Source organism: Neofelis nebulosa, chromosome 10 (assembly GCF_028018385.1).
Source record: "Neofelis nebulosa isolate mNeoNeb1 chromosome 10, mNeoNeb1.pri, whole genome shotgun sequence".
Taxonomy (NCBI): domain Eukaryota; kingdom Metazoa; phylum Chordata; class Mammalia; order Carnivora; family Felidae; genus Neofelis; species Neofelis nebulosa.
The window spans coordinates 17,488,358-17,504,488 of NC_080791.1; the positions used below are offsets into that span (position 1 = coordinate 17,488,358).

Here is a 16,131-nt window from a genome sequence, read left to right on the forward strand (position 1 = left end):
TCTGTGTGTCTGTCCCTCTTTGGTTCTTTTGGGTTTGGTTTTTGGTTTTTTGTTTTTGTTTGTTTGTTTGTTTGTTTGTTTGTTTGTTTGTTTTGCAAGTGGCTGCCACCTTCCAAAGAGGGAGCCAGGGCTTGGAAATAAGATGCATTGAGGTTTCAGCAGGTGGTGGCCCCTATGATTTTCTCAGGTCAGAATCAAAGATTTCTTTTGGGAGCAGTTTCTTAGTAATCTGGATCAAACACGTGGTCGCTTGGCACCTACCGTGTGTTGGGCACTTTTAGGCACTTGAGGTACAAAGATGCTATAGTAATGCTGGCCTCTAGGAGCTCATGATCTCATGAGGGAAACAGACACAGGACCCACTGGGTCTAAAAATGTGATATGTGCGATAAGAGTTATGAATAAGCGGTGCAGAAATACAGACAAGATCCCTTATTTTGCTTCGGGCAAGTTTCACGGAGGATGTGACATTGGAGTGTGGTCTCGGAGGACAAGAGTATATTTTCTAGGGAGAGCAGGGCACGGCATGTGCAAAGTCCCTAACATAGGACCAGGCTCAGCCTGATCGAGGAATGGCCCAGGATGTCTGGAGCCCAGGTCTACACCTGGGTAGCGCCTCCCAGGTCACCAGGCACGGTCGCCAGCTTTATCTCACTTGAGTTTCACTATATTCCTAGAAAACGGGTGGAGAGGGAATTATGACCTTATTTTGCCATCGAGAAGGCGGAGGCTGTGGGGCTGGCTGCCTCCACCAAACTCACACAGCTCAGGAGTGATGTAGCCAAGGCTTGAACCTTAGTTCTTTGACTTCAAGTACGTGACTGTTTTCCAAGTACACCCTCCTGCTCCTCCACAGGGCATCACAAAGGGGTATCAGATAAGTTCCTGGTCACTGTGGACCACTCTTTCACATAATATGGTAATTATATCCCCTCCTTTCTCTGTGAAAGAGCAGCAGCTTCCTCACTGTGTCAAAAATGAACAAACTGGGGCACCTGGGCGGCTCAGTAGGTTGACCGTCCGACTTTGGCTCAGGTCATGATCTCGCGGTCCGTGAGTTCGAGCCCCGCGTCCGGCTCTGTGCTGACAGCTCAGAGCCTGGAGCCTGCTTCAGATTCTGTGTCTCCCTCTCTCTGACCCTCCCCCGTTCATGCTCTGTCTCTCTCTGTCTCAAAAATAAATAAACATTAAAAAAAAAAAAGAATAAACTGAGTCCTGGGAATGGCTCACCGTCATCTCTCAATCTAGAACATTAGCAATGGGATCAGAATCAGAACAGGAATCACTTTGGGGAGCTGAGCCCTTACTACGTATGGCTCAGCTCAGACACTCTGCTCTGCTGGAGTGTCATGGGGCCCGTCTCCTGGGAGGGCCTGGCCAGCCCAGGGACCTCACTCAGTTGGCCTGGGATTCAAAGAAGATGAGGCAGAGATACTGTTGCAGGTAAGAGTGAATTTGATGAGAAGGAGAAATGTTCTCGCCAGGCTCCGAGGGCAGCAGAGGCATCCTCATGAGAAGAGGCCTCTTGAGAAGGCCATGGCAAACCTTCCAGGCAAAAGCAGTTGTTAATTTTGTTGGCTGGTGGGTTTTAAAATTAATCTCTGAATTCTGCTTGCTCATCTTTTGCATTTTGTGGATCTCATAAACAACACGATAATTGCATTCGCGGAAATCGGAAGCAAAGACCTTTTTTTTAATTTTTTTTTTTTTTTTACTATTTATTTTTTATTTTTGAGACAGAGAGAGACAGAGCATGAGCAGGGGAGGGGCAGAGAGAGGGAGACACAGAATCCAAAGACAGGCTCCAGGCTCTGAGCTGTCAGCACAGAGCCCGACGCGGGGCTCGAACCCATGAACTGTGAGATCGTGACCTGAGCCGAAGTCGGACGCTCAACCGACTGAGCCACCTAGGCTCCCCAAAGGCCTTTTTCAGTTGTCCCCAAAACTGATGACCTCCTCCAAGTCAACTGTCTTGGCCCTCCACCGTTTCTCTCATTTTGATATTACCTCCTTCTGGAAACATCTTCCCCTCTTGTCTTCCAGACACCATACTTGCCTGGGGTTCCTCCTACTCGAGTGCTCACTTTTTCTCAGTCTCCTTTGCTGGCTCCCCGTCTTCATGCCAACCTTGACCACTTTATTCTTCTTCATCTGGACTCAGTTCCTTTGTAACCTCACTGAGTCCTATGGCTTTAAGTACCACCTTTATGCTGATAACTACCCAATTTATACTTCTGACCCCACACCTCTCCTGAGTCCAAACTCACTTCCCCGCCTCTCCTGGGATACCTAGTTGGCATCTCAAACTTAACACATTCAAAAATGTAGCTTTTGATTCCCTACCACTGACCTCCCCTTCCCTGATTACCCCCATCTCAGGTAATGGCACCACCACTGATCCCGTCAAGAAAGCCCAAACCCTAGGAATCATCCTTGATTCTTCTCCGTTCCTTGCACCACACCGCCCGTCCACCTGCCGGTCCTGTCAGCCATCAGTTCAAAATGCTTTCTAAATCCAGGCCTTTCTCACCACCTCCACTGCTACTGTCCCACACACCCTGCCGCCCTCTCTCCCCTGGGCCACTGCAGTCCCACTCAATTGGTCTTCCTCCCTGCTCTCCAACCCCCTACCAGCCCATCGCCATGGGTTCAAACACCTGCAGTGTTACTCCTCTGCTCAAACCCTGCATCACTTCCCATTGTCCTTGGGTGAGAGCTGAAGCTTTCACCGTGACCTGTCTGCCAGAGCCACGTCATCTTGCCCCTGGTTACCCCATTCTTCACCCATGCCAGCTTCATTACTATTCCTCAGCCCATGCAAGCCTGCTCTTGCCTTAGGCCCTGATACTCGTGTCTGGAATGATCGTCCTGAGACCTTTGAAAGGTTGGGTCTTTGCCCCATTCAATGAAAGCATGAGGTCCCCTGAGTGGCCTTCCCAGACCACCTGCCTAGGAACAGCCTCTGACAGACTCTTCCCCTGACCGTGTATTATTGTTCTCCACTGTCACTATCTCCGAAGGAAGTTATGTATTTGTTTTCCCATTCCTTTTATGTCTCCTCAACTAGAAAAGAAATCAGGGACTCCCGTCTGTCTTCTCCAGTGCTGTAGTTCGAGTGCCTAGAACAGTGCCTGGTGCCTCGAGGGTACTGAGTAAATGCTTGTTCAATGAATGAAGTTGTTCTTTTGTCAGATTTTAAAATTAGTCCTCATTAGGCCTATTTTACAATGTCATGAAAGGATTTTTTTTTTTTTTAGATAAAAGCTCCTCAAAAAATAAAATACAGGGGCACCTGGGTGGCTCAGTTGGTTGAGCATCCGACTTCGGCTCAGGTCACGATCTCGCAGTTTGTGAGTTCGAGCCCTGAGTCGGGCTCTGTGCTGACAGCTCAGAGCCTGGAGCCTGCTTCAGATTCTGTGTCTCCCTCTCTCTCTGCCCCTCCCCTGGTCATGCTCTGTCTCTCTCTCTCTCAAAAATAATAAACATCAAAAAATATGTGTATATATATATATATATATATATATATATATATATAAAAAAATAAATAAAATACATAACTACCTGATTACCTAGCATTTCCACCTTGGGGTATTTATCCAAAGAAAATGAAGACACTAATTCGAAACGATATCTGCATCCCCATGTTCAATGCAGTATTATTTACAATAGCCAAGATAGAAACAACCTAAGTGCCCAGTGGCAGATGAATAAGTAAAGAAAATATTATATATACACACATATATACATATATATGTACATATGTATATGTGTACATATGTGTATGTATATGTGTACATATGTGTACATGTGTGTATATATGTACATATATATGTATATATAATATTACTGTATAATATATAATATACTATTAATATATGTGTGTATATATACATATAATATTTTATATTGTATTTAATTAATTTTTGTTTTTTGAGAGAGACAGAGACAGAGAATGAGCAGGGGAGGGACAAAGAGAGAGGGAGACACAGAATCTGAAGCAGGCTCCAGGCTCTGAGCTGTCAGCACAGAGCCCGACGTGGGGCTCAAACCCACAAGCTGTGAGATCATGACCTGAGCTGAAGTCAACAGACTGAGCCATCTAGGGGCCTCTAAGTTTTATATAATAATAAATATAAAAATAAAATATATGAGCAACAATAAAATATATAATAAATATATAATATATATACTAAACATATATTGTAATATATATATAATGGAATATTATCTGGCCATAAAAAAGAATGAAATCTTGCCATTTGTGACAACATGGATGGACCTTGAGGGCACTATGCTAAGTGAAATAAATCAGACAGCGAAAGACAAATACCGTATGATCTCATTTATATGTGAAATCTAAAATGCGGGGCGCCTGGGTGGCTCAGTTGGTTGAGCGGCCAACTTCAGCTCAGGTCATGATCTCATGGTCCGTGAGTTTGAGCCCCGCGTCGGGCTCTGTGCTGACCACTCAGAGCCTGGAGCCTGTTTCAGATTCTGTGTCTCCCTCTCTCTCTGACCCTCCCCCGTTCATGCTCTGTCTCTGTCTGAAAAATAAATAAACGTTAAAAAAAAAAATTAAAAAAAAAAATAAAATGCAGGCAAACGAAAAAACCAAAAGACAAGCTCATAGATCCAGAGAACAGATTCGTGGTTGCCAGAGGTGAAGGGTGGGATAGGTGAAATGGCTAAAAGGGGTTCAAAACAAAACTTCCCGTTATAAAACAAATAAGTCCTGGGGATGTGATGGACAGCATGGTGACTATAGTTAATAATCCGGCATTGCATGTTTGAAAGCTGCTAAGAGAGTAGACCTTAAAAATTCTCATCACGAGAAAAAAATGTGTCACTATATATGGTGATGAATATCACTCGGTCTTGTTGTGGTGCTCGGTTCACCGTATATACAGGTAGCGAATCACGTGGTACACCCGAAACTAACATAATGTTATACGTCAGTTATACCTCAATCAAAAAAAAAAAGGATAAAAGCAACTTTGCCTTCAAGTCCGCCTCTCTATGCACAACCACTTTCAGTCTGTGGGCCCTTCCTACCTTTAGCACCCCTTTGCAGATTTTATATATCCTCTTAATTGATCTCAAGGTCAGGCTGCTATCCAGAGGTCACTCCACGTCTCACAGTGTGCCTTTCTTGTCATGTCTCCATTTTCAAGGAACTCATGGGCTAGTGGGAGAGAGAAGCACACAGACAAAGAAGGAGTGGTCTGATGGGCCATGTGGTGGTAGCTAGGGCTCCTGGAATCCAGAGCGGAGGGGGACTGATTCTGCAAAAGGGCGCAGTGCACAGAGGCGTGGAAACAAGATAGGCTTGGTGTATTTGCACCTGAGCTCAGGATACCTGGTGGGGACAGGGGGGAGTGAGGTGGGATTATGAGGGAAAGTCACATGGGGAATTATACGTTGTGCTAAGAAACTGGGACTCCATTCCTAAGCTAATGAAAAGCAGAATTTTCTGATGGGAAGTTCTGAATTCATTCACTTGCGCATTTATTCTTTGATCCAACCAGTATATGTTGAACTCCTGTTATGTACTAGGCTCAGTGCTAGGCTCTGAGTGTATGTATTTAGTAAATAGTCATTTTTCTTGCTATTACAGAGCCGTGGGGCACAAAGGAAGCTTGTTTGGCAGTTCATACCTTAGAGTTATAGGAGAGGGAAACTGTTATTGTAGCTAACGGTGGAAGCAAGCCCCCTAACAATAGGTGTATGTTTAAGCAAATTATGGTCCACAGAAAGGAATATTAGGGAACCATTAAAAATGATGTTTGCAAGCACAGGAGAAGAAGAGATTTGTGATGCTGCTTAATCGTATAGGGGAAATATTAATGATGTTCACTGGAAAAAGCAGAGTAAAATTTATACAGAGTGGTGAATATGAATGAGGAAAAACAAGTATAAAAACAGACCATCATGTATACCCAAATATTAATTACAGCTGCCTCTCAGGAGAGTGATTTTTTTTTCTGCTACTTTATACTTTCTCTGTCCCACATATTTTTCTCTACTAAGCACACATTTTTACTTGTTCAACCCAACAGTTATTATAAAAGAGAAGAGACAAGCCAACAGGAAATGAAAGCTGGAGGGGAGAAAACCAGAACAGACACCTGTCTACCTGGCATGACTTAGATGCCATCACCCCAGGAGGGCTGGGATAGTGGAGGAACCTCTTAGGGCAGCTCCATTCGGACCCGTGGCTGGTCACTCCTGGCTTAGCCACAAAAGCGTAGGCCATATCTCTGTGTGAGGGAGTGGATGTCTCCGGGATGGCAATTTCAATCCCAGTTGACTCTCTGTGACCTCTGACAAGTCAGTCTTCCTGGTTGTTCACCTCCCTGGAGGAGATTTTCCAAAGACGTCTCCAGGAAACAGGATAAGTGGAGGATCCTGGCCACGGGGGAAACGGGGGTTCTTTTTCAAAATATAGACAAGCCCTTCCCAACATCCCCATTCCTTCCTGACCTTCTATCTGTTCCAGTCCTGCTAGCAATTCATGTTTTCGTTTTTATCTCTTTCAGGAAATGATCGAAATGGCCTAGATTTCAACAGGCAGGTAAGGATTTTCAGAAGAAAACCTTTATAAATGTTTGGGAGCTGGGGGTACTTATACTTCATCAGGTGCAGGAGATATAAAGATTATATCAAGTTTGAGGGTGTTTATTTATGGACTCACCTTTCAGGCTTAGACGGGTCCTATAAAGAGCCTTTGTGTCCACCCCCTCCCCCAATTCATAATCCAATGTTGGGGTCTCCTCTTCACCATCCCCCTCAAAAGAGTGCTGACAAGTGGAGACAATTATTGAGGAATAAGCATATGCCTGATGTGGTGCAGAAGCAAAATGGCAGCTCTCTTCCTGTCACAGCTTAGCCTCAGTTGACTCTCTGTGGGTCTGTGGGTGTGGACCGACTGTGCGGAGAAGAATTCATGGAGGCGCAAAAGATGGGGTGCCTGGGTTCCTCGGGGATTGAAAGGAGAAGAGAAGGAACAGGACAGGGGGGAACAGAACAAAAGAGCCCAGGACAGAGTATCGAGCCTGGCTCAGTGGGACGATGTAGACAAGCTTGGCGCCTTTAAAGAAAACCAAGTCGGGTGGGATTCGAGTTAGTCATGGCGGGGGAGGAGCTTCAGGGGTGGGAAGGTGGTGTTGGACAGACTGCAGGATGGATGGCTGCGGTGTGTAAATGGAAGGATGGAGCTGGGCGGGGGGGGGGGGGGACGATTTTCCCCTTGAGATCAGGGGCTGGTGGCGAGACTAGGGGAGAGGACCAGGACAGGGCGTGATGTCAGAGCAGATGTGGGAGGATATGTTGGGGGGAGGAGAGCTAAGGTGGGGTCAGCTGAAAAATTAATTTATTCTGGGGCACCTGGGTGGCTCAGTTGGTTAAGTGTCCAACTTTGGCTCAGGTCATGATCTCATGGTTCATGGGTTCAAGCCCCGAGTCGAGTTGGGCGCCTTGCTGACAGTGCAGAGCCTGCTTGGGATTCTCGCTCTCTCCTCGCTCTCTGCCCCACCCCCATTCATGCATTTTCTCTCTCTCTCCCTCAAAATAAATAAATAAACAAAACAATTAATTTATTCCATTTGCCGGGGGCGGGGGGCGGCGGGGGGCGCCTGTGTACTATGCCAGGTGTCGGAACACAAAAAAAATTAAGACGTGGTCTCTGCCCTGAAGGAGCTTATTTATAGTCTAGTATGGGGAGTGGAAGAGAGAGAGAGAAGGAGAGGCGGAGGGAGGAGCAGAGAGAGACTCCTAAGGGAATAATTAATTATACGCTCGCATCCCTGCTTCACTGCAAGTAGGTAGAAGGTGTGTCAACCAGAAATGCAAAGAGTTCATTCTTCCTGGGAGCTCAGGGCAGGCTTCACAGAGGAGGTGATACTTGAATCTGGCTCTAAAGGGTGAGTAGGAGTTTGTCAGGCAGAGAAGAGTGGGTTGGAAGGGAAGACAATCCCAACGTGGGGGTGCATCGGACAATCACGGGCTCCCTCCTGCTCTGATATACTCCGTCCAAGTTTAGGTGGCAGCCTGGGGTGGGACTGGAGAGCAGACTCAGGGATATGTTCTCCTTTATCTAGAGCGTGATTTGAAGCCACTACTAACGTTTTCTAAAGGGCTGGGTACTTTCTGGGTGCATCCCTCGTGGTCAGAGAGAGGAATACTCTGGAGTCGTCAGCCAAAACCTGGTAGGCAGTCACTTTTGTGCATTTTGTCCGCTGGGGAAGTTTGCTAATGACTCTCTGAACTTGAGGCCTGACACAGAAAGAGCCTTCAGTTAGAGAGACAGCCTCAAGGAAGAAATTGCCGCCAACCTGGTTGATTAAACACCGGAATGGCCAAGGGAAAGATAGCAGAATCAACTTCTCACCCCTGGTCTTTAAATGGGAGACAGATTCTTCTCTGGGGGATGGTTTTGCCAGGTTTGCTTTAAGGGCAGGAGGACGGAGGAGATTCCCAAGGATTCTGTGATCCCGAAGGAGAGTCCTAAGCAGGTTGGGATGTGGCGTGTGCCCTGTGTTTTCCACCCTGAGGACTCAGGATGGCGGCCTGGGGCCCACGTCTCACTGTCCAAGGCCCTTGGAGAAGATGCATGGGAGGGGCCCATTCCACACCGAGATATGACCACACCAGCCCAGTTTGGAGGTGGCCTGCTCCACAGGCCTGGTGGGTTTGGCTGCCTGTGTGATCTTTTGGAAGCTTGAGAAACCCTCATGCTTGGGACAAGGCTGGGGGACAGCCCCTCTGGCCCTAGGCAGCCTGCAGAGAGGCCCCTGACCCTTTGAACATCTTCTGGGGTGTGGCTTCTCCACCAGTCGGGAGACAGTTGCTGGCTTCTTGCAGGAGTGGGCCTTGAGTCTCCTCTGCTTAGATGAGCCCCACGGGGTGGGTTGTTCTCTCCCTCCCTCCCCTGGAAAGGGTTTTTGGATTTCTCATTACTGATACGAACGGACATGACATATCTTTCCTTTCAAGAAGGGGGGAGTTTTGGAGAAAGAGGCTCAGCCTGGTCACACTCCTTTACACGCTCGTGCCGGAGCCCTCTGCTCACGAGCATACACATCCGTGGGCCCCACAAGGCCCCTCCTTGCTACGTGTCACTCTGTCCCTTGAAGCCATCAGATACCTAGCCCCACCGCCTCACGTTCACACGAGCTCGCCTGCAGGCCTCCAGGTGGGCACCCGGGGTCTCCAGGCCACCTGCACACTTCACCGTGAGGGGGAAGTAAACCAACATCCAAGTTTGACACAAGGCACTTTGGGCTCCTTACAAGTGTCACCATCCCCGCCAGACAGGAGAGGACGGTGCCTCCTCGGCAGCCAACCCCCCCACCCCCTTTTTTTGCAAAGGATTTGGGAGAGTAGATAATTTGCCAAAGGTCACATGACTGGCAGAGCCAGGATTTGAACTCCCATCCCTTTGACTCCAGAGCCCATTTTTCCCCTGATGCCTTGCTACATCCTCCCCTACGGTCTCTCTCCTCTCCCGGCACACGCACCGTCCTCAGGGAGAGGCCTGGGAGCCAGAGGCTGAGCATGACCTCACGGTGACTAACTGGGAGGAAATGGCTGGCGGAGGGTGTGGGGAAGGGAAGAAAGAGCGGTTGCGTAGGAGCGGCCGGTATGGGACAGAGAAGGGGTTGGCAGACACTGGAGAGCAAAGAATGAACCACTGTCCTCTCTGAAGCCCGGGTTGGAAAGCCTCAGGCCCGCTGTTGCAACTGGGAGTTGCAGTCAGGACTGGCCAGAGGGCAGTCCTGTAGCTGCAGAAGCAAGGGACATTGGCTCATCAGAAAGTTTTGCACTGAATCTGTTAACTTCCTGGTCCCAGGAAAGCCGCCTGAGCGGGGTTGGGGGAGAGTTGTGGGAAGATCCAGGGACCCAGAAGCAGTGCCACTCTGAGCTCCCTCTGCGCTCCCTAGGGAAGACAAGCGAGTGGAAAGGCAAGAGGTTAAGGCCAGATCCCCAGACAGGGAGCCGGACATCCGGGTGTCCGTGCCACTTGCTGTCCTTCATACAAACCTCTCCATCTTTCTGGGCCACGGTTTCCTCTCGGATAAGATAAATCTGCGCGAGGTGATCTCTCAGGCTCCCGCAGTCAGTCTGTTCCGTTCCCTCATTTTTCTCATGCCCTGTTCTGACTGGTTGGTTTGACTCCCACCCTCCTTTTGCTTTTTTCTTTGAAAAGAAATAGGGAGGAGGGTGTCCAGCTCTTCACCCTGAGCTGTAGAGAGGGGTGGGGGAGAACTGAGTCCCATGAAATCTTTCCAGTCGTTACGATTTTGTGTGATCCAGTGAAAAGAATCATTGGAAATTTAGGGGCAGAGGCAGAAGGACCCAGCAGCCTGGATCGGCGGCCGATCGTTCATTCTTTGAAGAACTGGTCGTTCCTAAGCGTGAGCGAGAGGGTGTCGTGAGTAAGGAAGGCAAACTGCAGAATTATGCCGTGGCTCCATGAGCTCCTGGATACCGCCTGAGCACAGCACCAAGGGGATGAGGTCTGAAGCGGGTGACCAAGGGAAGAGCAGGGGGTTTGACTGGCAGAGTAGGGAGGCAAGAATATTCTAGGCCTAGGAGACGGTGAGTGTGAGGGCTCACTTGCAAAAAGGCCTGGCTTCAGGGCAAGTGTGAGAAGATCAGCATGGACCCAGATGGTGGGTGGTGAAGGCAGGACTGTGGGTCAGGCCGGGCTGTGAAGAACTCTGAACGCCCAGCAAGGCATTTTCTCCTGTGGGCAATAGGGAGCCACTAGACATTTTCCAGGGTGACTAGTCTCATTTAATGGAAGGGCATTAGAGGCGGGGTGGGTGAGGAGGGAAGGAGGGACGAAGGAGAGGCCTGATGGAATGTTGCTGTTGTAGGAAGAAGCAAGCAAAACTAAGGAGAGGGATTATGGCGAAGAGATCAGGCACACGAACACAGAATCAGACTGCCTGGGTTAGAATCCTGGCTGTGTGGCCTGGGGCAAATGCTTCACCTTTGGGATACCTAGGTGGCTCAGTCAGTTAAGCATCAGACTTTGGCTCAGGTCATGAGCTCAGGGTTCGTGAGTTTGAGCCCTATATAGGGCTCTGTGCTGACAATGCAGAGCCTGCTTTGGGATTCTCTCTCTCCCTCTCTCTCTGACCCTTCTGTGCACGCGCTCTCTCTCTCTCTCTCTCTCAATAAATAAATAAACTTAAACAAATTCTTCACTTTCTATGTGAATCTCAATCTCCTCTTCCGGAGGGGCACCTGGGTGGCTCAGTTGGTTAAGTGTCTGACTTCGGCTCAGGTCATGATCTCATGGTTTGTGAACTTGAGCCCCACGTTGGGCTCTCTGCTGTCACCACAGAGCCTGCTTCGGATCCCCTGCCCCCCTCCCCCCACCGCCCCTCTCCCATGTGTGTTCTCTCTCTCTCTCTTTCCCAAAAATAAATAAAAACATTAAGAAAAATCAACCTTCTCTTCTGGAAAAAGGGGAGAATAACAGTACCTATCTCACAAGGTTGTTGTGAGGGTTAAATGAGAGGGTGTGCACCTTTTTGACAAGGGTCTAGAACGTATGTGCTGTGTAAGTATTTGCTGTTCTTATGATTATGTCAGCATGCGTGGAGAGAACCAAGTTCAAGAGGGAGATCTGATAGAAGATCAAGAGGATTGGGGCAACAGGTTGGACGCGGACAGCAAAAACATAGGAAGAGTCCAGCACGATTCTTAGGTTTCTAGCTCGGGATGCTAAGCATTAGAGAGACTGCAAGAAGAGATCAAGAAGCCAGGAGCTGGAACAAGTATGTCCAGATGGTAGAAGGAGGAGGAAGGGGCAGATGATGGGCTACAGGTACCGATACACGGTGAGAAGTTGGGACCCGGAGCCTGGGGCACAGGTCAGGATGCATATCAGGGAGTCACCGTGGAATCATGTTAACTGAAATGGTGGGAGGCAGTGAGGTCCCCTGACATGGTATGCAGAATGGGATGGGGACCCTGGGGAGACCCACAGAAGAAACACGTAAAGGGACAGAAGAGTGGGTGCCTGTGGACAAGAAGAAGAAGGAATGGTCAGAGGGACAGGAGGAGAACCACACCTACAAAGGAGAGATTTTCATGACAGTGGGGACAGGCCCCAGTGTCTGTAGAGCCCAAAGCCTGAAAACAGGTTCTGGTTTGTCAGTGACAAGAGCAGCAATGGCCTTATTGTGGTGGCCGTGGTTAGAGCAGATGCCAGATTGCTGTAGCCGGGGGACAAGTTGGAATTAAGGAGATGAAGGAAATATGGACATGAGGCGACAAAGGGGTGGGGTGCTGGCTTAAAATGGAGACGGTGTGAAAGGAAGGCTTTGGGGGATGATGGAGACCTTGGGTGTGGGCCTGGGGAGGGATAGGAGATGCCATCAGCATAGGTGACAGAAAAGAGAGAACACGGACAGAGGGCAGACCCAACTAGAAGGTGTGGCCAGAAGAGGAGAAGGACTTGTCCGAGAGAGTAGAGGGGCTGGGTGCCCTGTCACTGAGTTCAGGAGCCCAGAGGACCCCGTTTCCATTCCCTGCTCTTTGGACCAACAGCTAGCTTCAGAAGGACGTCGGGAATTAGAACTAGCTTCCGGGGGTTGGAGAGCCCACAGTGGCAGGTGCGCACCTAGGAGGCCTCAAGCTGTTCTGTCCTGGTGACTTCTGAAGCCCTCATGCCCTGGGCCATGAGTTTCCACCAGGTGGATCAGAGCGATGTTTCCATGTATGTTGTTGAATGCCATCTTGCTGGAAGACTCCAAAAGTTCTCTGAGGCCAGAAGGATATCAGAAGCAAGTTGGCAGGTATCCTTGTCCCTAAGCTTCCTGCCACCAAAGTGGAGAATCCGTGACCTGGGGTTTTCTCTCAGCCCTAGGCTTGATGGCTTTCTCAGCCCACCTGCACCAATATATGACTTTCCCACGCCAGCCAGCCCAGAGCAGTGACCCCAGCGTGCCCCCGTATAGCAGTTAGCTTTAAATGGGGTGGGATTTTTCTTCGTTGTTTTCTTGAACGTGAACTACCATGGCTCTCTGGCAGTTCCTGGTATGTGTTGATTTGTAGTATTCAGTTGGCTCGATGGGGCATCTTCTCTAAAATCAGCAAAATTCAGGGGCGCCTGGGTGGCTCAGTCGGTCAAGCGTCCGACTTCGGCTCAGGTCATGATCTCACGATTCATTAGTTCGAGCCCCGCGTCAGGCTCTGTGTGGACAGCTCGGAGCCTGGAGCCTGCTTCCGATTCTGTGTCTGCCCCCGCTCTCTCTGCCTCTCCCCTACTCATGCTGTATCTCAATAAACATTTTTAAAAAATTATAAAATCAACAAAATTCAGCCTAAGGGAAGGTCTGCAAGGGTCCAGAATGATAGGCTTCTCCAGAGGGGTCCATGAGGGGAACACAGGGAAGGCCAGACCAGGCTCTCAGGCTGGCAAGTGAGGGTCTGCAGTGATCGCATGTGAGCCCTCTCCCCTGGACACTCAGGCAGCAGTCTCAGGAGAACAGGCATCATAGGAGCCGAGCACCAGAGGGCAAGGGAAGGAGCTAATTGACCAAGTTCAACCATCTCATACCACAGACCTGTACTTAGCTGGGTAGTAAGGAGTCAGAGGGGACTAGAACATGGGCCCTGCCCATAGGAGCTCTTAGCCAGTGGGACAGAAAGCGCAGCGGAGGAGGCTGTGGAGGAGAGGGAGATCCCCTGTACCGTGATAATAATGCCAATGGGGCTGGTTCTGCGAGTCTCAAAAAGCTGGGCAGGCACGTAGAGCCAGGCAGGGGTAAGGGACCCAGGGAGCCGGAGGGAGGCTCTGAGATCTCCCTGCGAGACCTTGGGGAATGGACGTTAAGGATGGGAAGACTGTCGGTCCTCTGACACTTGTTTCCATCTGCGGCAGCACTCAGCTCTGGTTCCGTGCTTCCAAGTGGAGACAGGATTTGGGGGAGGGGACGGGGGGACGGTCAGGCTAAGAGAGAAAAGAGCCCGAGGAGCCGGCAAACCTCATTTTGCTCAACCCCAGGCAGTAAGGGTGGGTTGAAAGTCTTGATACGTAATATCCCTCCTTTTTTTTCCCTCTGAGGTACCAAAGCAATTGAAAAATAGACCCTGGAGCCTGACAGAACTGTGGTTGGGGACATGGTTTTGCTGCACGGCCACAGTGGGCTTTCAAAGAATTAAATACAACCCCCCGGCATAGGTAGAGGTGATAGAGAACAGACCTTACGGTACCCTTCTAGCCAACAGGCAGGTCTGAAAAGAGGGACCAGAAGGGACTAACCCCCACACATCCACTTTCTTTCTTTCTTTTTTTTTTTTTTTTTTTTAACGTTTATTTATTTTTGAGACAGAGAGAGACACAGACCATGAACGGGGGAGGAGCAGAGAGAGAGGGAGGCACAGAATCAGAAGCAGGCTCCAGGCTCTGAGCCATCAGCCCAGAGCCCGACGCGGGGCTCGAACTCATGGACCGTGAGATCGCGAGATCGTGACCTGAGCTGAAGTCGAACGCTCAACCGACTGAGCCACCCAGGCGCCCCAACATCCACTTCTTTCTAAAACTTGTTCCGGGGGTGCTTGGGTGGCTCAGTCAGTGACACGTCCGGCTTTGGCTCAGGTCACGGTCTCACGGTTCGTGGGGTCAAGCCCCGTGTGTCGGGCTCTGTGCCGACAGCTCGGAGCCTGGAGCCTGCTTCCGATTCTGTGTCTCCCTCTCTCCCTGCCCCTCCCCAGCTTGCTCTCTGTCTCTCTCTCTCTTTCTCTTGAAAATAGATGAACATTAAAAAAAAATTAAAACGTAGGGGCGCCTGGGTGGCTCAGTCGGTTGAGCGTCCGACTTCAGCTCAGGTCATGATCTCGCGGTCCGCGAGTTCGAGCCCCGCGTCGGGCTCTGGGCTGATGGCTCAGAGCCTGGAGCTTGCTTCCGATTCTGTGTCTCCCTCTCTCTCTGCCCCTCCCCCGTTCATGCTCTGTCTCTCTCTGTCTCAAAAATAAATAAACGTTAAAAAAAAAAAAAAATTAAAAAAAAAAAATTAAAACGCAACTTGTCCTCAGCTTTACCAGACCCAATGTCCCTTGTAATACGGATTCTGTAAAGCTCCTTTAATATCCTAGAATGAAATTTCTAGAAGACATAAATAAGCATCAACAAGATGCTCTGATTTTAAAAGAATGAGAAGTAATTTAAAATAAAATAATATGTATTTCAGCAAGGAAGTCTTTGTGCATACTCCCCTGGCATGTTTAGCGAGATAGTAGGATGCTTGTGCCCCGTGACAGACACAAATACAGACTGATATCAGTATGTTCTACCGGCAGCTCAAAAGCCAAGATTTTCCAAAACGTTGTCAAACAACTCTCAATACAGGTCCAAGCAAAATAAGATAAAAATCTTTCCTTAATTTATACAGAAAATGGCATCCGTGGAAAAAGCCAGCGTGTATTAAAAGTGTGCCAAAGTAGGGCGCCTGGGTGGCTCAGTCGGTTAAGCGTCTGACTCTTGATTTTCGCTCGGGTCATGGTCTCGCGGTTCGTGGGCTCGAGTCCCGCATGGGGGTCTGCCCCGGCGGTGTAGAGCCTGCTTGGGATTCTCTCTCTCCCTCTCTCTCTGCCCCTTCTCTGCTCACTCTTGCTCGCTCTCTCTCTCTCTGTCTCCCCCTCTCTCAAAATCAATAAGTTAACTTTAAAAAGAAAGGAAAAAAATAAAAGTGTGCGAAAGATACTCTGTGCTCATATGAATAATGAAATTGGGTTCTAGGCTCACGTGGCTCTAGGCCGGCTACTGGCTGACACACAAATGTCCCATGGGGCATTTGAAAGTTGTATGAAAGTAGCATGGCCCTTGTTTGGTATAGTCTTCTGCATTGCAGGAGGTCTGGAGTGCCTGCCTTCTGCCCAGTCCATGCAAATCGAGCCTCCTCATTAGCCAGAAAAACCGCCCCATTGATTTCAGGAAAACAGTTTCCAGGTTGCCCGTCATCCCCAGTGAGGACAGCTGACCTAGACCCAGCAGGAAAACAGGTCACTTCCACCAGGAGGCAGAGCGCAAGATTTACCCATGGCTGTAGTCCTTGCACGTAGAAATATAAGGGAGTGGGAAACAGAGTCTCCCCAGCACTAGAAAGAGGCACCCCA

At 49.2% G+C, this 16,131-nt stretch overlaps 1 protein-coding gene across 2 annotated transcripts in view; it reads left to right on the forward strand.

The window, feature by feature from the left end:
* The window catches only part of POU2F3 (POU class 2 homeobox 3), an 80,079-nt gene that overhangs the window by 24,606 nt on the left and 39,342 nt on the right, over positions 1-16,131 (forward strand). For both annotated transcript variants that reach the window (XM_058687058.1, XM_058687060.1), the window contains exon 3: positions 6,537-6,571. In XM_058687058.1, the coding sequence (XP_058543041.1) occupies positions 6,537-6,571 (35 nt within the window). The remainder of the gene's footprint in view (positions 1-6,536; positions 6,572-16,131) is intronic.